General features: G+C 39.9%; 2 protein-coding genes across 2 annotated transcripts; both read left to right on the forward strand.

The window, feature by feature from the left end:
• Positions 1 to 1,568: 1,568 nt before the first annotated feature.
• psmb3 (proteasome 20S subunit beta 3) lies at positions 1,569 to 8,694 on the forward strand. The gene is made up of 6 exons (XM_058404179.1): positions 1,569 to 1,728; positions 3,836 to 4,020; positions 4,409 to 4,516; positions 5,653 to 5,830; positions 7,209 to 7,303; positions 8,522 to 8,694. Exons 1-6 carry the CDS (start codon positions 1,726 to 1,728, stop codon positions 8,568 to 8,570), a joined length of 618 nt encoding a protein of 205 aa, XP_058260162.1. The 5' UTR covers positions 1,569 to 1,725; the 3' UTR covers positions 8,571 to 8,694.
• A 3,415-nt stretch (positions 8,695 to 12,109) lies between these two features.
• On the forward strand, positions 12,110 to 19,761 carry slc19a2 (solute carrier family 19 member 2). The gene is made up of 6 exons (XM_058403755.1): positions 12,110 to 12,340; positions 14,281 to 14,832; positions 15,297 to 15,528; positions 15,616 to 15,808; positions 16,128 to 16,269; positions 17,056 to 19,761. Exons 1-6 carry the CDS (start codon positions 12,212 to 12,214, stop codon positions 17,236 to 17,238), a joined length of 1,431 nt encoding a protein of 476 aa, XP_058259738.1. The 5' UTR covers positions 12,110 to 12,211; the 3' UTR covers positions 17,239 to 19,761.
• Positions 19,762 to 20,470: the final 709 nt, after the last annotated feature.

Genomic DNA, 20,470 nt, shown 5'->3' on the forward strand with positions numbered 1-20,470 from the left:
AAAAATAAAACTGAAAATTTTCATGTATTTTCTAAGGAATGTCCACACTGAGAAATCTATATGGTCACTTTTTAATAAATCTATACGGTGTACACCAGAACAGGAAAAGTTTATCCAAAGTCACAATTTAAAAATGCAATAACACCCAAGAGTTACTTTTCCTTTATACTGGGAATTTCACATTATTACACAAGTTTATACACTAACAGTAATGATTCCTTCTTAGTTTTAGACATTTTTTACTGATCATTCAAATGCTCATGATTATCCTGGAGGTATTTTGTGAGCAGCTGTGTTATGGACATGGTTACACAACAAACCCAGATTTAATGTTTTGGGGTTTTTTTGCTATATACACTACATGACCAAAAGTATGTGCAATGCCACTGTGCACAAAGTCAGCACCATAAAGATATAGTTTGTCAATGTTGGGGTGGAACAAGTCGTTTGGCCTGCACAGAGCCCTGACCTCACCATCACTAAACACCTTTGGGATAAACTGGAACACATACTGCTTAATAACCCTGGCCTCCTTATCCAACAACACTGCATTAATTCTTCAGTGCTCTTGTGGTTGACGGCAAAAAATTCATAAATAAAGTGTAAAATCTTCCCAAAAGTGTGGATGCTGTTATAACACAAAGAGGGGATTAAATCTGGAAAGTGATGCGTGGGTGTCCACATACTATTGGCTAGAGTCCTGACCTCATCCCGATAGAACACCTTTGGGATGAATTAGAGCAGAGATTGTGAGCCAGACCTTCTCTTCCAACATCAGTGCCTGACCTCACAAATGCGCTTCTGGAATGAAAAAATCCCCATAAACACACTCCTAACCCTGTGGAAAGCCTTCCCAGAAGAGTTGTAGCTACAAAGGGTGGACCAACTCCATATTAAACCCTAAGGATTAAGAATGGGATGTCATGAAAGTTGATGTGCATGTCCCAAAACTTTTGGCAATATAGTGTATATTAACTAGCTAGCTAATTTATTTCAATGTAGCCAGTACTATCAAATGCAAATAAAGTTTCAGATGTTCTCTTCTCTGCATTGCAGTGGCATGATAAAATCTCACAATAAATGAAGACTATATGTTTTAATCAGTTACAGTGTGCATTCATTTGGATTGTTATTACTGTGTAATTTGGTGTAATGAAACAATGATGTCCATTAATTACACCCACTATGTTTTGTTTTTTTACAACTTGATCATTAACATTTTGGTTAACATTAACATTAACATGTTTTTTTGGCTCGAAGTTACTATTTCATTTAAAACATTTGTCATAAAATGAACTGTATAGGCAATGAACAAAGTGTGAGCAGCATCACTACCTGATCTGGAGCTGGTAAACACACACACACACACACACACACACTCCCACTCCCACGTGCGACTCTTTCTGTGTTCTTGTTCTTGTTCTGTCGTGAACCTTTCTAGCAAATAAATAAAAACTGTGTCTCTTCTTTGTATCAGTTCAGAACACAACATCTGTTCAATCGCGTTCAGCATTGGTCACCGCCGCTGTACACTCCACTCCCGTCCAGTTAAAGGCGCTATAGTGCATCATTTAGCTGTTATAAACACATTAGAAGTAGAAGAGCGAGGCGGAAGTAGCTGCTCTAAGAAACTGTGTAGTCACTGTGTGTGTGACCGGTCTCAAACCAAACTGTTAGTAAATTAAGTATTTCTGGACGGTGTTTGGTTTCTTCATTACCGACATCATGGTAAGAAACTTTGCAAAAAAATCTGTTGCCGTTTTGTGCGTGAAGATGAATAACACTTTAAAACCAAACTCTTTCACAAAGCTAAAGCTAGCATGTAGCTTAGCCTGCTAGATCATGCCGACGCTTTCATGTAGGAAACTGGTGACACTTCAGATTATTTACCTTCGATTTAGTTTTAAAACATGGCTGGGTGTGACAGACTGTGCTGTTTTTATTTATTGGGGTTTTTATTTTATTTATTAGGAACTGGAAACGTTGTTTATTAACGCCGCTAAGCTAACGCAACGTCTAGCTAAGTAAAGAGAAAATAAAAGACTGCTGCTAGCGCTACTAGCTTCAGCTTTTAATCACGATCTTTATTATACAGACTAATGGAAATAAATATCTCTTTAAAAATATAATATATTTAAAAATATAACATGGCTGTATTTCAGGGCACTAAAGTTAACATTCTCCATCTCCGCTTCTATTACTGTCAGGGTCTGTGTACTCTTAAATAGATATATTATAATTTATATCATATATGGGCTTTAATAGTTTTATGTTAATATATTAATAAACATTTTTATTTTTTTTTTTTCTGACAAGCAACTCTTTCACAGTTTCCAGTTCAGATGGGTATTTAGATGATTTTTGTGTGGTGTATTTCACTCCAGTCCAGTTTTCTTGAAGGGTGCCAATACTTCTAAAGCTCATTGTATATAAAGTTTTATTTTTTTCTTTTCCCCAAATCTTCTAGTGTAAATCTCATATACACAATGTTGGCAAAGGTTTTGGGACACCCCTCCAAATCATTGAATTCAGGGGTTGGGCTCAGGCCCTTAGTTCCAGTGAAAGGAACTCTTAATGCTTCAGCTTCATACCAAGACATTTTGGACAATTTCATGCTCCCAATTTTGTGTGAACAGTTTGGGGATGACCCCTTCCTGTTCCATCATGACTGCACACCAGTGCACAAAGCAAGGTCCATAAAGACATGGATGAGTGAGTTTGGGATGAATTAGAGTGGAGACTGTGAGCCAGGCCACAACTGGAACTGGAACGTCTGCCTTTACATGCGTATGAATGTAATATGGAGTTGGCCCACCCTTTGCAGCGATAACAGCTTCAACTTTTCTGAGAAGGCTTTCCACAACCTTTAGGTGTGTGTTTATGGGAAATTTTGACCATTCCTTTAGAAGCACATTTGTGTGGTCAGGCACTGATATTGAGTTAGAAGGTCATCTAAGCCCAACCCCTGAATTCAATGATTTGGAGTGGTGTCCCAAAACTTTTGGCAATATAGTATGTTAGACATCAGCTGGCTTAGCAAGGATTTGGCTATAGAGAATACTGTATGTACACTTTGTACATATAAAAGACGTAAAAGTTTTCTTGTTGAGCAAATTGTTCTTGTTCACTTCCATGTTCTGATTCATTTTTTGTTCAATTATGTCTCCCCATGTAAGACATGAGATGTTTTCCTGTTTTCTACAGAATACATAAGTGTGGGGGTGTGATGGAGTGTGTGTTTGGTTAAATGTAATGAAAGGATGTGCCTCTTACTGACCCAGCCTTGGTGTTGAGTCTGAACAAGGATGGTACTGATTCAGTATGAACTAGTTAATGTACAATATGGTCAAACTGGGACGAGACGGGTCATTCATTCAGGTATATGAAATAATAGAGCTGCCGTTGTCATTTGAGATGAAAATAGTTATTAAAGTCTTTAGTATATTTGTGTACATGCACATTTTATATCAGTAACAACAAGGGTCACCAAACAAACCAGTGAACAAAAGATTCGAGTCACTGGGATGAACCAAATATACCACCCGATCATCTTAAGTGGACATAGTAAAGTATCTGAAATGATGTGTTAGGAGAAAAAACATTAGATGTATAGCCTTTAACAGTGCACAGGGAATTCCAGTTAAACCCAGGTTGTACTGAGGTTATACATTAGCCTTTTATACTGAATTTAAGCACCTGTTAAGGATTTTTCAATTTATTGATTTTTCTTAAAAAATTTTTAGGATTGTTAAAAAAACATCTATATATGCTGTAAATGATATGTGGTCTTTACTGTCCTTTCTAATCCACTGTAAATCCGGTTCTGTTGTTACAGTCTATTATGTCATATAACGGAGGGGCTGTCATGGCCATGCGTGGAAAGAATTGTGTTGCAATCGCGTCTGATCGGCGGTTCGGTATCCAAGCCCAGATGGTCACCACAGACTTTCAGAAAATCTTCCCCATGGGTGACAGACTCTACATCGGCCTGGCTGGACTGGCCACAGATGTGCAGACAGTGTAAGTACAGCACCAGCCCCTTGCTTCAACCATGTTTTTCATTATAATTATTAATTTTACGTTATTGGAGATTAACTTTACATTAAAGCAGGTAACAATCTGCTTTCAGATGAACGATTAGCAGTGTTTTGATTGGAACTGGTCCTGATTACCTTACAAAATGAAAATATACTCAGTTTGAGTAGTTGATAATATAAAAGCAATATAAACTTGGTGATTGATTACAATGCCATATTTAAGCATTTAGCCATTTTGTCATTTTCCCGTTGGTCTTTTTCATATCTAATGGATTGCATACACTGTGTTTGCTTGAATTATATCAGTCCAATATAAATCATGCCAAAATTATTTGATGTATTAAAATGCTTTCTGTTATCCATCTTGCCAGATCTCAAAGGCTCAAGTTCCGTCTCAACCTTTACGAGCTGAAAGAGGGGCGTCAGATCAAGCCCAAGACCTTCATGAGCATGGTGTCCAACCTGCTGTATGAGAGGAGGTAAGCACAATACCAAAAAAAAAAACAATTTTTTGGGTCACCTTTGGAGTCCAGATGGCAGAGTGTATTCTTGTGTTTATATCCTTCTTGTTTTCAGTTTACTAAACCACAAATCAGAATCAGGGATCTTGAGTGTAAAAGCATAACTATTCAGCACCATTTCTTAAACATACTTGTTCTCAGCGATCTCATGTTTCTGTGGTAAAACGAAAGAACAAAAATGTAGAGTTCACCGTAGCTGTTTCTGAGCAAGAATAATGCCCTAACTAATATTTTTTTAACCGGTTGAAAGCCCTGAAAACAATGACTTACTGACCAACAGTTTGGAAATAATTATTATAGGATATAGTAATAAAACATTTCAGTTAATTCATATGCTGCATGAATCCTGTAATCTTTTTCATTAGTAAACAAGATCATCAAAACAGTCCACTATAGTAGTGTTGATGATTATTAATTAAATAAATATGCACTATATTGCCAAAAGTTTTGGGACGTCTGCCTTTACATGCACATTAATGTAATATAGAGTCGGCCCACCCTTTGCAGCTATAACAGCTTCAAGTCTTCTGGGAAGGCTTTCCACAAGGTTTAGGAGTGTGTTTATGGGAATGTTTGACCATTCCTCTAGAAGTGCAGTTGTGAGGTCAGGCACTGATGTTTGATCCGCTCTAGTTCCTCCCAAGGGTGTTCTGTCGGGTTGTGGTCAGGACAGTTTCTTCACACCAAACTCGCTCATCCAGGACCATGAAAGAGCATGAGTTTGTCCAAAATATCTTGGTATGCTGAAGCATTAAGAGTTCCTTTCACTTGAACTAAGGGTCCAAGCCCAATCCCTGAAAAACAACACCTGAATTCAATGATTTGGAGGGGTGTCCAAAAACGTTTGGCAATATAGTGTGTGTCTAAGTAGCTTAGGCTGTTGTGCAGTATTTGTATGGCTGCTGTTTGGTGTTACACAATTAAAAAGCTGAGAAAGTAACATTGTGTCAAGACCTATAAGGGTTTTACCAAATTAGCAACAAGGGGATTTGATTTTTTTCTTTCTGTTAAGCCAGAAAAAGGTATTAAGATGTGGAAAAACTTTGTTCTAGACAAATGTGTTTAACATGGATCTCTTGAATCTCATTACTTAGGTTTGGGCCGTACTACATTGAGCCCGTGATTGCTGGTCTGGACCCAAAAACCTTTGAGCCTTTCATCTGTTCCTTGGACCTGATTGGCTGCCCCATGGTAACAGAAGATTTTGTGGTCAGTGGCACTTGTGCCGACCAGATGTATGGCATGTGTGAGTCGTTATGGGAGCCTGACCTGGTGAGTGGAGCAGAATAATGTGCATGTGTATACCCTGCTAATATCTGTCTGTGTAATTAGAGCTACAGTGCATGTATAATTGGGTTAGAAAACAGCCTGAAATAGAAAGTTCCAGCGTTGAAGTGAGCCATCCTGAGAAGTCTGAGATATTTTGTACGTGTGAATTAAACATTAAATCTACACTGGTGTTGCATGTTATCATGCTCCAGCTTTAAGCACAAAACAAGTCTGATAACCAGCCAGAGCTGGCAGCCAATAAAAGGACAGAAATCTAATACGGTTCAATCTGTTCAGTCTCTTCTGGATTGAGATTTTTTTTGTTGTTGTTGTTTATTGTTGCAGCAAAAATGCCGATTTTTGAGCCTTTTTTTTTTTTGGTAGAAGACTATTTGAACTACTGAAACGGCAAGCACAGGATTCTTCTTTTCAAATCCTACCAGTGAAGAAACATGCTGTTGTGATAACAGTACTCGTACAACTCACGTGAACTGAAGAGGGTTGTGTCAGGATGTCACACGTCACATCTCTGCCCAAATCTGCAGAAAATATGCTGTAACTAAAAAATTGCAGGCTCTTTTGAATATCGCACTGATTGCTTGATTTACTATGCTCTCCTGGAGGGCCTGTCTGACTAAGTATTAAAAAGCTACAAGGCTAGCGTGAGAGTCCAGAACAATGCTAAACTAAAGTAAACAGAGACTACAAAAGACTTAACTGCTATGAATTAGAAGGTATGCTAAATGCTGTAATGTGTGTCAGAGTGAGCAGGGGAAAGGATTCAGGACTACTCTAGGATTTTTCCTTGTCAAACGTCATGTCTCCAAGTAGAGGAAGTTTGGTTTTGTTCCCCACTGCTGAAGCTGTTCCAGTCAGAGAACTCATGATGGTCATCTTTGTTCAATGACCACGTTTGCTTTCTAACCCTAGGTTGGGTAGCGGGTGTATTTGATGTGTTTTTCTGTGCTTGTTTAACTGCAGACTGTTAATTTTGATGTTGAGGCTTCTGCTCACCTTTCGTGTCTTTCATTCTTGAGAAAATCAAGACGTTTTTGCTCTCATGAATAAAATGCGGAGTAATTGCTCTGCTGCATCAACCATATTGTACCCGTCTTTTAGCACATCCGAGGTGTCCTTGGTTTTTAGGTTCCTACAGTGTGATTTGGGACACAGGCATGACTTGTTACTGATTCTTTATTACTCTGAGCCGTGTGCTAGTCAATAGCACAGTGCACCGTTTTATGAAATGTAACTTACTTTAGCTTCTTTTTTTTTTTCTGTTGAAATTGCTGAATCTTGCATCTGCCAGCTTCAAACATTCTTTTTTTTTTTTACTTTCTTTTTTTGTGTGATCTGATCTGCTACTTGTTATCGTTTTCAGGAGCCGGAGGATCTGTTCGAGACTATTTCACAGGCAATGCTGAATGCAGTTGATAGAGACGCTGTTTCTGGCATGGGAGTTATAGTGCATGTCATGTAAGTATATGATCACCCACGATGCATCTCATTTTTGAAGCAGTAGACAAGCTAAGGCAGGAAACACTCAAATTTCTACATGGACAAAGTAGAATAGCACCACTGCAGTACACTCTTATGTTTAAAATAATATATTACTATAATATGTCACTGAGGGGTGGAAGTATTTATATTTTCAGGTGTCCATGCATGTTTGTAGGATTTATATGAAATTATCATTATGAAGAATTAAAAAATTTTTTAGAAGGATTAGCGATGGATTTGATACGAACTGGGTCAAGGTCACAGCAAGGTCAAATCTCTGGAATCATGGTTCCTATGCTGGAAAGGTATTTCTGGCATACACATGGACGAGACTTATTGATAAGCAGTGGCCTCTCTGTTGACACCAGTGGTATTTCTTCAGCCAGTATAAATTCATAACTTCTTAAATGGACCTGCAGCCCTCCTTATGCTATGTTCACACATACAGCGACAAAGCAGGCAGAGATCATTCATTTTCAGTATGAATTGGCAATATCCGGGCGACGATCAAAAGCAACCTTCGGTGACGAGATATGACCGTGTCCAGCAACACAACAAAGCTGTGAAAAGCGACTCGGTTTTATATAGAATTTTTGTTTTATGCACCAAATCTTTCTCCAGAATGTTTAATTTTAGCTGCAAGAAAACTGATTTGCTGTCAAATGGAATGCAGGTCGCACCACCCACTGATAAACTTCATTAGTATGACAACCAGACACGTACTGACTACATCGTACAGCGACTGACAGTAAAACAGCTGTGTGTGTGAACGTAGCATTACTGTCAGTCCACTATGCCTCAAAACTCCAGACTCTTTTAGACTGCAGTGATTTTTCTTCTTTTAACAGGGATAAGCTGCTGATTTTTTTTTTTGAATGAGGTGTACTAATGCAGGGAAGAATACTAATTGTGTTTATAAAGTGAACTTCATGCTCTTAGTGAACGTAACTGTTATATAATGAAAAACCGTTTCATGCAGCTTTATGGCTCTCTGCATTGTGTATATTTATTTCATAATACACAAGCATTTTCTGTTTTTTATTGCATTATATTTGTGTAGTTATTTCACTTCTCAGTAAAATCTGAACAGCTTTAAAATCTTTCTGAATGTTCCCTCATAGTCATATGAAACATCACATGTATTGAAGTTGTTCATTCCTGATTCACACTTGTGTTCATGTTTCTGATCCTCAGTGAGCAAGATAAGATAACTACACGGACCCTGAAGGCCAGAATGGACTAGAAATATCAACATCAACACCACTGCTTTACTCTTCTCAGAATTCTTTTTTTGTATGTAATAGAAAAAAACATTTTGGATCCATTTCTTCCCTCAGATGTGTTCAATAAACTGATCTGCCATTTGATTTTGTGTGTTTGTCCTCATCTGTTTCCTGTGTGTTACATTGGTAGAGGTGATGCAAAAAACAAACACAGCATGGGAATATTAAAAGGACAAGTTAAGAGTAATAAGTTAATAATTACAACTATTTATTTCTTCCTGTTATTTCACAGCTGTTGATCTGCTAGATGTGTATTACTTGCTACATATTTTCTTTAGAAAATTGCTAGATAAAACATTAATGAAGTATAAATTTTAAACAATTTAATATAAGATATAGCACCTCATGGAACTGCTTTATATAGAAAATAACATGGATGAAGCGTGGACTGAGATCACACTGTTGGTGAAAAATTAGTCATGTCCAGCAGCCACAGATGTGCTGAAGTCATTCAAGGCAAAAGCTTCTTCACTTTCTTCTAATTTTTGACAGCTATAACACCCAGAGCTTTTAGCTGTAATCCTTATTGTTACAGTGGTTCACTTGATCACATTGATCACTGTGTTTTCCAGTATTCTGAAGATTTTTGTGCCATGGTTAAACATAACAGTAGTACAGTGGTGTAACCCACAGCTAATATTTCTTCAAATTGAGGGATGAAGATTAACAATATTTCGGAAAAAATCAAGTGTTTATAAATTGTTCTCTAATCTTGATCTCCACTGTATAATGAATGACTCAAACACAGGATATTGTAAAAAGTCATATATGTATGAAAATTTCTGAAGGCTTTCAATGATTATATTCTGGGATAAAGTGTAGATATAGTTGGTTTGAATGACGAAATATGCTGGTATGCTCTTGTGAAGGACACCTTAATTATGTTTAGTTTATAAATGTGTTCTACCTTTATATATACACTATATTGCCAAAAGTATTCGCTCACCTGCCTTGACTCGCATATGAACTTAAGTGACATCCCATTCCTAATCCATAGGGTTCAATATGACGTCGGTCCACCCTTTGCAGCTATAACAGCTTCAACTCTTCTGGGAAGGCTGTCCACAAGGTTTAGGAGTGTGTTTATGGGAATTTTTGACCATTCTTCCAGAAGCGCATTTGTGAGGTCACACACTGATGTTGGACGAGAAGGCCTGGCTCTCAGTCTCCGCTCTAATTCATCCCAAAGGTGTTCTATCGGGTTGAGGTCAGGACTCTGTGCAGGCCAGTCAAGTTCATCCACACCAGACTCTGTCATCCATGTCTTTATGGACCTTGCTTTGTGCACTGGTGCACAGTCATGTTGGAAGTGGAAGGCGCCAGCTCCAAACTGTTCCCACAAAGTTGGGAGCATGGAATTGTCCAAAATGTCTTGGTATGCTGAAGCATTCAGAGTTCCTTTCACTGGAACTAAGGGGCCAAGCCCAGCTCCTGAAAAACAACCCCACACCATAATCCCCCCTCCACCAAACTTTACACTTGGCACAATGCAGTCAGACAAGTACCGTTCTCCTGGCAACCGCCAAACCCAGACTCGTCCATCAGATTGCCAGATGGAGAAGCGTGATTGGTCACTCCAGAGAACGCATCTCCACTGCTCTAGAGTCCAGTGGCGGCGTGCTTTACACCACTGCATCCGACGCTTTGCATTGCACTTGGTGATGTATGGCTTGGATGCAGCTGCTCGGCCATGGAAACCCATTCCATGAAGCTCTCTGCGCACTGTTCTTGAGCTAATCTGAAGGCCACATGAAGTTTGGAGGTCTGTAGCGATTGACTCTGCAGAAAGTTGGCGACCTCTTCGCACTATGCGCCTCAGCATCTGCTGACCCCGCTCCGTCAGTTTACGTGGCCTACCACTTCGTGGCTGAGTTGCTGTCGTTCCCAAACACTTCCACGTTCTTATAATACAGCTGACAGTTGACTGTGGAATATTTAGGAGCGAGGAAATTTCACGACTGGATTTGTTGCACAGGTGGCATCCTATCACAGTTCCACGCTGGAATTCACTGAGCTCCTGAGAGCGACCCATTCTTTCACAAATGTTTGTAAAAACAGTCTGCATGCCTAGGTGCTTGATTTTATACACCTGTGGCCATGGAAGTGATTGGAACACCTGATTCTGATTATTTGGATGGGTGAGCGAATACTTTTGGCAATATAGTGTATATATACCTGCCTAATATTGTGTTGGTCCCCCTTTTGCTGCCAAAACAGCCCTGACCCATTGAGGCATGGACTCCACTAGATCCCTGAATGAGTGCTGGGGTATCTGGCACCAAGATGTTAGCAGCAGATCCTTTAAGTCCTGTAAGTTGCAGGTTGGGGGTCTCCATGGGCCCTACCTCTCAACTTGCAGGACATAAAGTTACAGGACTTGAAGGATAATTTTGATAGATACTGACCACTGCAGACCGGGAACACCCCACAAGAGCTGTAGTTCTGGAGATGCTCTGATCCAGTCATATGTCATGCCTAATATATCCCGCCTACTAACAGGTGCCATGATGAGCAGATAATCAGTGATATTCAAATCACGTGTCAGTGCTCATAATGTTATGCCTGATCGGTGTATAATGTGGGTGGGACACAAAGGGTACAGCAGAAGTTGAATCAAGATTTTTTCCCAGTGCAACCCATTTGGGGTGGGAGTGGGAGTGGGGGTGGGGGGGTTTATAAGTATGTCATGACCTCCAACTCCTCATAAATCCATCTCTGTACATTACCCCTGAACAACCATCATATTTCATTTATATGGTCTGGAGATGTGGAAAGTCTTCTCACAGAAAGTATCACTAAAGCCTTTAACCACCCTGGACATAATCTCTTCTCAGTTCTCCCATCAGGGAGTTACTGGATCCCATATTCCATCAGACACAGAGGCACATACACAACACAGCTTACAATACAGGAGAACAGTTTTACACACTGCATAGTTTCTGTATAGATATTTTATTTACATTAGAGTTCACTATAGTCTATATTTATTATATGTTCATAATATATAATTACATGTACATTATATTTTTTATTATGTGTTTATGTCATTAGTTTGATGATTCTCTTCGTTGTTACTCTCTGGAACAAGGAACTAAGGAAGAGCGCGTCACTACGTTGCGTCATATGCATGCGACAAATAAAAAACCTTGAATCTTGGTCATGTTTGATTGTTGTAGTGACAATAAGTAGACCCTGTATACACCTATCAAATTATTATTATTATTATTATTATTATTATTATTATTATTATCATCTTGTTTTGCTTTTCAGTCATTTTTAGCGCCACATTCACGTAGGGTGCATGTAGTCTGAAGATGTTAGAAAAGGCTGCTGATGATCTGATCTGTTGGAAATAAAGTTTATTGGAAAAAAATTATACAATTAATAACAATAATTATTACGAAAATATATATATTAGAACAGGTGTTTCGGAGGCGTTGGCTTTGACGTGCAAGAATCGAGCTACACGACTGGTTGTTACTCCTGTGTCGTCATTTTCCTGCGCCAGACATAATTATATACCTTGGCCGGGTCCGGTGAGACAGGAATTCTGCATCATCTCTAGCAGGAAGGTCGTGCGATATCATCAGTTTCATCAGTAATGTCTGAAACATGGCTTTGTCCCACAGTCTTGTTGTGTGTATATGGATTTTTCTCCAGCCTCAGACCATCAGAGCCTTTCCTCACCGCCTTCCTGATGGGACCTGATAAAAACCTAACGGAGAGAGAGGTGAGTCCGCACGTGACTGAAGGTGATGCAACTACAAGCAAGAAGATAAATCTGTATCATCTCGTTTTCTCCAACATTTCCCTGTGTTAAACTCTGAAGTGTCCTGTCCTTCCATCTGTGGGGTTTGTCTTTTAATGCAACTTTTATTGTTGTAATTGATGCCTTTCGTTTCTACTGCATTACATTTCATCACCGTTTAAAAGTTGTTATTGTTTCAGTTGTATAAGTCTACAGTTTTTTGGTACGTGTTAACTTATCTGTAAATGTGCTGTAAACTGAAGGTGACTGTTGAAGCTGTATTCAGTTTGATGAAAAAATGCGCCATTATTGCCTAATCCTGTGCGCGTGCACTGTGCTGCTTTAATCACCGGAGATCAGAAGACTTTTAGGAAGAAATTTCACCCTGAGGTGCAGAAAAATACCCAAACGAACACTCCGGTGAAGGATGAAGTAAATATTCTTCTTTCAGATTGAAGTAGAAAAAAAGATAAACCCTTAATTGCTAAGTAAATGTTTAATAAAATGGTCATAATGGCTTTATAAATATACAGATTTAGAGAGTGTAGTGTTTAAAGACCTGCTGAGTAGAAAGGAGACACTTTTCAAAGTAAAGTTCATATATATGTGTGTGTGTGTGTGTGTGTGTGTATGTCTAATATTGTGTTGGTTGAGTCATGGACTACATCCCTGAAGTTGTGCTGTGGTATGTAACATCAAGATGTTAGCAGCAGCAAGTCCTGTATGGGTTTAAGTCCTCCATGGGGCCCCACCTCGCAACTTGCAGGATTTAAAGGACACTTTTGATAGATACTGACCACTGCAGACCGTGAACACCCCACAAGAGCTGCAGTTTTGGAGATGCTCTGATCCAGTCATCTAGCCATCACAATTTGGCCCTTGTCAAACTCGCTCAAATCCTTATGTTTGCCCATTTTTCCTGCTTCTAACACATCAACTTTGAGGACAAAATGTTCACTTGCTGCTATAATATATATCTATATATCTATCCAGAGTCAGTGCCTGTTAACCCAACCCCTTTTCTGCTACATAAGCAAAGATTGCGAGTGAAGCGTCCAACATTCCACACTTCCTTTTCTAAGTTAAATAAGTGCATCATCCTGGTACTTGAAGTGCACTTCTTGCTATGGGAATTTTCAGTGTGGACACAGTACTCACACTATTTATACTACAAAATGGCATAGAATAATGCATAAGCATGAGATTCGGGATGCACAAATCTAGTATAACGAATGCAAACAGGGTGGGATCCTCAATTTTCCCTGCAATTTCTAAACTTGAAGTACATCAAGTATGTAGCTTGTAGCACACATCGTCCAGTCAAAGTATAAACAACACAAAGGACTTGTTTTGTTTTGGGTTTTTTTTCTTTGACTGACTGAAAGGGTTGCAGCTTTTCTGTTGAGCATGTCTGGTATTCAGAATAATCATGCCATGTATCCAGCTGACCATTATAGGCTTAAAAGTGCACAAGGGGTCACTGACTGCATTGTTAAGACACATGAACATGCAGTAGTTAAAAAAAATCACCAATTATTGGAACAGTTTGAAGGAGTTTTTAGAGATGTGAAAGTACATTTCTGAAGAAGGTATGGTTACTCATATGGCTACTAAACACAGAGGGTTGTGCACAGGATGTTGAAAAATAAAATAAAGGCATGATTGCATTAAGGTTTTGAAAAGATGAGAAATTATGAGGAAGCAAGATGTGGAAATGCTGAAATGGAGATGTTGTATGGTGAGCCAGTGCTGCTTCTGAAGTGCTCGATTAATATGATTTCATGTGCTTGTATTTGGGGGTCTTTTGGAAAGAGCTTTAGGAGAAATAGGATGAGATCAGAAATGTAGGTCAGTGTTGGATTAGTTTTTTTATGTTTTTAACTAAAGCACTGAATTGATGGAATTTAAAATTCTCTTTCTAGGTTGTGAATGAGATCTATCCACTATGGACATATTCCTACCTGATCTTACTGTTTCCTGTTTTCCTGGCTACGGATTACCTCCGTTACAAGCCCGTGCTCATCCTCCAGGCCACCAGTTACGTCATCACTTACGTGATGCTGGTGAAAGCCCAGGGTGTGCTGGCCATTCAGCTTCTGGAGTTCTTCTTCGGTATGGCTACAGCCACTGAGATCGCGTACTATTCCTACATCTACAGTGTGGTCGAGCCGTCCAGCTACCAGAAAGTGACTGGTTTCTGCCGCAGCGTCACTCTGCTGGGATCCGCTGTAGGATCACTCATTGGCCAGATTCTGGTGTCAGCAGCCCACGTTCCATTGCTTACCCTCAGCATCATCACACTGTCCTCGTCCTGCCTGGCGTTCTTGGCACCGTGGTTTTTGCCCATGCCCAGCAAGAGCCTGTTTTTCCACCAGAGTGAGAGCAGATCTTGGGACAAGAAGGCACAGGAGCTTGCAGACAAGTCAGAGGACTACGAGTGCAAAGTGCCGCTTGGTGTGACTGAAGGCACCAAGGTTGGTGTTTTATTACTCACTCGAACCTACAATATGTAAGAAATGATGATATGTTGGTGGAAACAGTGGTGAACAACAATCTTTTCTTTTTTCATTGTTTTCCTATAACAAGCACTATAATGAGCTGTTTTATAGTGGTTAATTATCACCTTCTGACCAGTCAGGTTTGAGACATTCTGACCAATCAGATCCTTGACCTGAAATTTATTATGTACATAAGTTAGTTGTGTTGTTACATAATGACCAATTCTTTAAAAACGTCGTGTACCTGAGAACTGTAACTTTTAACACTGAAATGTAACCTATAAATTATGTCTTTATTTAGTACTATAAGTGTTTAAACCAGGAAAAACCACTTGCACTTCCTTTTTGGTAGCTCAGACCTTGGCATGAACCCACAACACATTTATTTGACAGACCACATCAAGTTTGTCAGCCAGTTTGTTTTCTTCCAAATTTTCAAGGAGAAACATGCTGGCGCTGGAAGTCTTGTGGAGGTCTTGAAGACTCTTGGTGCAGATTTTGTGAAGTGTTATTCCTGCCACACTCTCCTGGCTTGGTCAGTGTGGTGGGCTCTGTCTACTTGTGGCTACTTCCAAGTGGTCAATTACACCCAGGTCCTGTGGGAGAAGATCCTGCCTTCGAAAAACTTTGAGATCTACAACGGTTATGTAGAGACCGTATCTACTCTGCTTGGTATGCCAAAGCTCTTTTACCAAATTGACATAAACTGTGTTGGATTTTTTTCGATCTTTTTATGACAAAATATATATTTTTCCCCAGGTGCCCTTGCTGCTTTCAGTGTAGGGTTGGTTAATGTGTCATGGGCAGTCTGGGGTGAACTCGCACTCTGCATTTTCTCCATCGTCATTGCCGTGGCTGTGTATGTTATGGACACCGTCAGGAATATCTGGGTGTGCTACACTTCTTACGTGATCTTCCGGTCCTCCTACATGTTGCTCATCACTATAGCAACGTAAGCTTGAGCTCAAATCCTTATGTCAACCCTCAGTTTTTTAAGCAGAACATCATTTTACATTTCTGAATCGAGGTCATTTCTCTGAAAAGGAAAGTAATGCTCAACCCCTGGTGATGAATAGCAAGATCATTACAGTGTATTATACTAGTATAAGTAGCATTAAACTAATAAGTTTGATCTGAAAGTTTTGAAACAAAGAGCAATCCATTTAGCGTCTGGCTAAAATGGATTTTAAGACTATTATAGCAATTTCCCTTCTTAAATAATTACATACTTGAACTTTAATGTGTTCATATTTTTACACTTTTTTTCACAGGTTCCAGATTGCCACCAATTTAAGTATGAAGAGATATGCCTTAGTGTTTGGTGTGAACACATTCGTGGCATTATTACTGCAAACGCTGCTTACTGTGATTGTGGTCGACTCTGCCGGCTTGGGCCTCGATATTTTTCCCCAGGTAAAAACACACTGGAAATGAACAATGTGTGAAAGTTGTCTTACATATACATTATACATAATATCTTATATAAAATATATAATTGCTAACTTTTTCTGATTGCAAAGCCTGGTCTAGTGCTGATATCTAAAAACTATACTTTCTACTTATATTCACCTAATACACTGATACACTGCTGATACACCCTGATCAAATCTCATACACTATGTAGGCAAAAGTGTGTGGAAAACTTTGTGTGTGTGTGTGTGTGGGGGGGTGTTTGTGGGTGGGAAGATGAGTGTGTGTGTGTGTGTGTGTGTGTGTGGGAAAGTGTATGTTGGAGAGTGTGTGTGTGTGTGTCAGAGAGTGATTTTCTATATGTTGTGGGAGAGTGAATGAGTGTGTGTGTGTGTCGGGGAATGAGTGTGTGTGTGTGTGTGTCGGGGAATGAGTGTGTGTGTGTGTCGGGGAATGAGTGTGTGTGTGTGTCGGGGAATGAGTGTGTGTGTCGGGGAATGAGTGTGTGTGTCGGGGAATGAGTGTGTGTGTCGGGGAATGAGTGTGTGTGTGTGTGTGTGTGTGTCGGGGAATGAGTGTGTGTGTGTGTGTGTCAGAATGAGTGTGTGTGTGTGTCGGGGAATGAGTGTCTTTGTGTGAATGATTTAGAAAGCAGAATGTTGTTAGTAGAAACTGTTCCAATCTGGCCATGTAGAGAGAATTCCCAGGCTCCACATCTGAAATGATTCTGTAATAATTGTGGGTTTAATGCGCTGCAAACAGCTAACATGTTCCTTATTCCCCCTGCAGTTCCTGATCTACGGCAGTTACTTTGCTGCAATCGCAGTGATCTTCCTCATAGCTGGCTTGTACAAAGTGTCTACACACAGAAGCGCTGCTGCTACTGCTGGAGTGCACACTGAGAGTGCAGACAGTGAGACAGACTCCTCTTCTGCAGAGACTCCCATCCCTAAAGACAACAGTATGAATTAATTTATAATCAATACTTTCAGCACTTTTCAATCAAACTAGGTTATTTATTAAAGTAGTGATGTGTCGTAAAAGCGCTTATAATCTGCCCAGAGCTAAGCGCTAGCTTTAGTTTCCATTTAGCATGGAACAGAGGCTAAATTTGGTGCTGTGTGTAGTTTCACAGCAATAACAACAGAATGATTTCTGTTTATAGCTTGAAAGAAAGAGTGTAAGAACAAGACCACAAAAACATTTGTATTCGAGGATACATGGAATGTAAACAAGATAAGTGTGTTAATGATTTGTCGCTCTGTTGCTCTGGATAAGAGCGTCTGAGAAATGCCAGAAATGTAAATGTAAATGTAAATGATTTTATCTGTGCATACTACTGGTACATTAATGTTGTCTAGACGGTCACCATCAGCAGGCTGGGCTCTGGATTTGTACCCGGCAAAGTATTTTAGTGCACTGAATTCCAACATGACTGTAGCTGGAGCTTTTACTGTGTGGAAAAAAAACGATGTTCAACAACTGCAGATTTCTAAACACAATACATCTCAGCTTCTGTAGTAGTTTCCTCTGTGTAACCATCTCCCCCAAACCCCCCCCCCCCCAAAAGAAAAAAAGAAAAGAAAAGAAAAGAAAAGCCAATGACAAATTGACAGAACCGCTCTTCAAAACACTTAAAGCACAAAACATCTATATCTCATGTCTTCAGAGTCTGTGGTGCAACTCAAAAGTAGGAACAGAAGCACCATTGTGAAACACTACAATGTACAAATTGTCTTCTACATGGTGAAAAATGTTACATTACCACACTTGATTTGTTGCTAACCATTGTGGAAAAGTGAAGGACCTCCATATGTGCTGCAACCTTTTTTTTTTTTTTGCTCCAAATTGTTTTACCTGTTTGGAAAAGAATATGTTGCCAGTAAGAGCTGAATCACCCTGTATAAAGCCACAAATGAACCTCTGGTTCAGAAAGTGTCTGATGTCATCATGCAGTCATTGTAGCTGCTTATCAAGAGAGAGGAGTTTTATAGAAACTGGACATTCAAATACAGTACTGTCCAAAAGTCTTGGGCACTTGCAAATAAATGGAACATAAACGAACTTCTATAAAGAGCAGTATACAGTAATAATGTATTAAAGTTAATATTTGGTGTCAGAAGCCAGTAAAAAAAAAAAAAAGTTCATGTTTCTATTAAGCAACTTGGCTGGTTAAATTTTAAATATTACGTAAAATATAATTTATGTAAAATATTACTACTTTTCTTGAAATTTTCTTCACTAACTTTTAACTTTTCCCCCTGAGGAAGTAATGCAGAAATCATAAAATCCAGAACAAAATATGTACTAAAGATATGGGGTGCCAAAACTTTTGCACAGTATTGTGTTTTAGTTGAATACCCATGCTGTACAGTATACACTATATGGAGTGCCTCTTTTTTCTCTTATATTCTAGTGTGACTGAAGCCTGTGTTGTTTTTCTCTTCTGCTGCTGTTCTGCTGTTTTTAAGTTATTTGAGAATTCAGGTCATTTTTTTCTAATCCCAAGAGGACCTTTTCATCTTTTTCTTCTATTTGTTTTAGTCATTCTTTGGCTCTCATAAAGTGCAGGCGGTGATAGTGATTGCGTTAATGTGCTGTAAATGTTACCCCGTTGCCAAATAATGAGCTCTCGCCTGCTGCGGTTCTGCTTTGTTTCATTTCACTCATTTAGTTGAAGGTAGATGATTTTCAGACAGCTGTTAACCTCTGTACTAGGCTTCTTTTTTTTATCATTCAACATTTTCTACCTCTCTGTCTCTGTAACTGGAGGTTAAATATGTTGGTGAGTCACACACAACTTCCTTTGCTTATCTTGGATATACACTATATTGCCAAAAGTATTCGCTCACCCATCCAAATAATCAGAGTCAGGTGTTCCAATCACTTCCATGGCCACAGGAGTATAAAATCAAGCACCTAGGCATGCAGACTGTTTTTACAAACATTTGTGAAAGAATGGGTCGCTCTCAGGAGCTCAGTGAATTCCAGCGTGGAACTGTGATAGGATGCCACCTGTGCAACAAATCCAGTCGTGAAATTTCCTCGCTCCTAAATATTCCACAGTCAACTGTCAGCTGTATTATAAGAACGTGGAAGTGTTTGGGAACGACAGCAACTCAGCCACGAAGTGGTAGGCCACGTAAACTGACGGAGCGGGGTCAGCGGATGCTGAGGCGCATAGTGCGAAGAGGTCGCCAACTTTCTGCAGAGTCGATCGCTACAGACCTCCAAACTTCATGTAGCTCAAGAACAGTGCACAGAGAGCTTCATGGAATGGGTTTCCATGGCCAAGCAGCTGCATCCAAGCCATACATCACCATGTGCAATGCAAAGCGTCGGATGCAGTGGTGTAAAGCACGCCGCCACTGGACTCTAGAGCAGTGGAGACGCGTTCTCTGGAGTGACGAATCGCGCTTCTCCATCTGGCAATCTGATGGACGAGTCTGGGTTTGGCGGTTGCCAGGAGAACGGTACTTGTCTGACTGCATTGTGCCAAGTGTAAAGTTTGGTGGAGGGGGGATTATGGTGTGGGGTTGTTTTTCAGGAGCTGGGCTTGGCCCCTTAGTTCCAGTGAAAGGAACTCTGAATGTTTCAGCATACCAAGACATTTTGGACAATTCCATGCTCCCAACTTTGTGGGAACAGTTTGGAGCTGGCCCCTTCCTCTTCCAACATGACTGTGCACCAGTGCACAAAGCAAGGTCCATAAAGACATGGATGACAGAGTCTGGTGTGGATGAACTTGACTGGTCTGCACAGAGTCCTGACCTCAACCTGATAGAACACCTTAGGGATGAATTAGAGCGGAGACTGAGAGGCAGGCCTTCTAGTCCAACATCAGTGTGTGACCTCACAAATGCGCTTCTGGCAGAATGGTCAAAAATTCCCATAAACACACTCCTAAACCTTGTGGACAGCCTTCGCAGAAGAGTTGAAGCTGTTATAGCTGCAAAGGGTGGACCGACGTCATATTGAACCCTATGGATTAGGAATGGGATGTCACTTAAGTTCATATGCGAGTCAAGGCAGGTGAGCGAATACTTTTGGCAATATAGTGTATATTGGAGCCATGGCACAGTTGGAGGTTTATACAGGCTGAGATTAAATTAAGCACAAGTTACAATTAGTTATGTTTAGTTATGTTTTTTCTTGGAGTCCGGTGCCAGTCCCAGCTAAAATGGCAAGGTTGCATCAGGAAGGG

This window comes from Hemibagrus wyckioides, linkage group LG11, assembly GCF_019097595.1.
Source record: "Hemibagrus wyckioides isolate EC202008001 linkage group LG11, SWU_Hwy_1.0, whole genome shotgun sequence".
In the NCBI taxonomy this organism is placed as follows: domain Eukaryota; kingdom Metazoa; phylum Chordata; class Actinopteri; order Siluriformes; family Bagridae; genus Hemibagrus; species Hemibagrus wyckioides.

Excerpts from the sequence above, each read along its gene's own strand:
- psmb3 (XM_058404179.1), top strand. Across the intron at positions 4,517-5,652 it reads AACCTGCTGTATGAGAGGAG|GTTTGGGCCGTACTACATTG; the intron begins GTAAGCACAATA and ends CTCATTACTTAG. Across the intron at positions 5,831-7,208 it reads CGTTATGGGAGCCTGACCTG|GAGCCGGAGGATCTGTTCGA; the intron begins GTGAGTGGAGCA and ends TATCGTTTTCAG.
- slc19a2 (XM_058403755.1), top strand. The coding sequence starts at position 12,212 with ATGTCTGAAACATGGCTTTGTCCCACAGTCTTGTTGTGTGTATATGGA. Across the intron at positions 12,341-14,280 it reads AAAACCTAACGGAGAGAGAG|GTTGTGAATGAGATCTATCC; the intron begins GTGAGTCCGCAC and ends TTCTCTTTCTAG. Across the intron at positions 14,833-15,296 it reads GTGTGACTGAAGGCACCAAG|GAGAAACATGCTGGCGCTGG; the intron begins GTTGGTGTTTTA and ends CAAATTTTCAAG.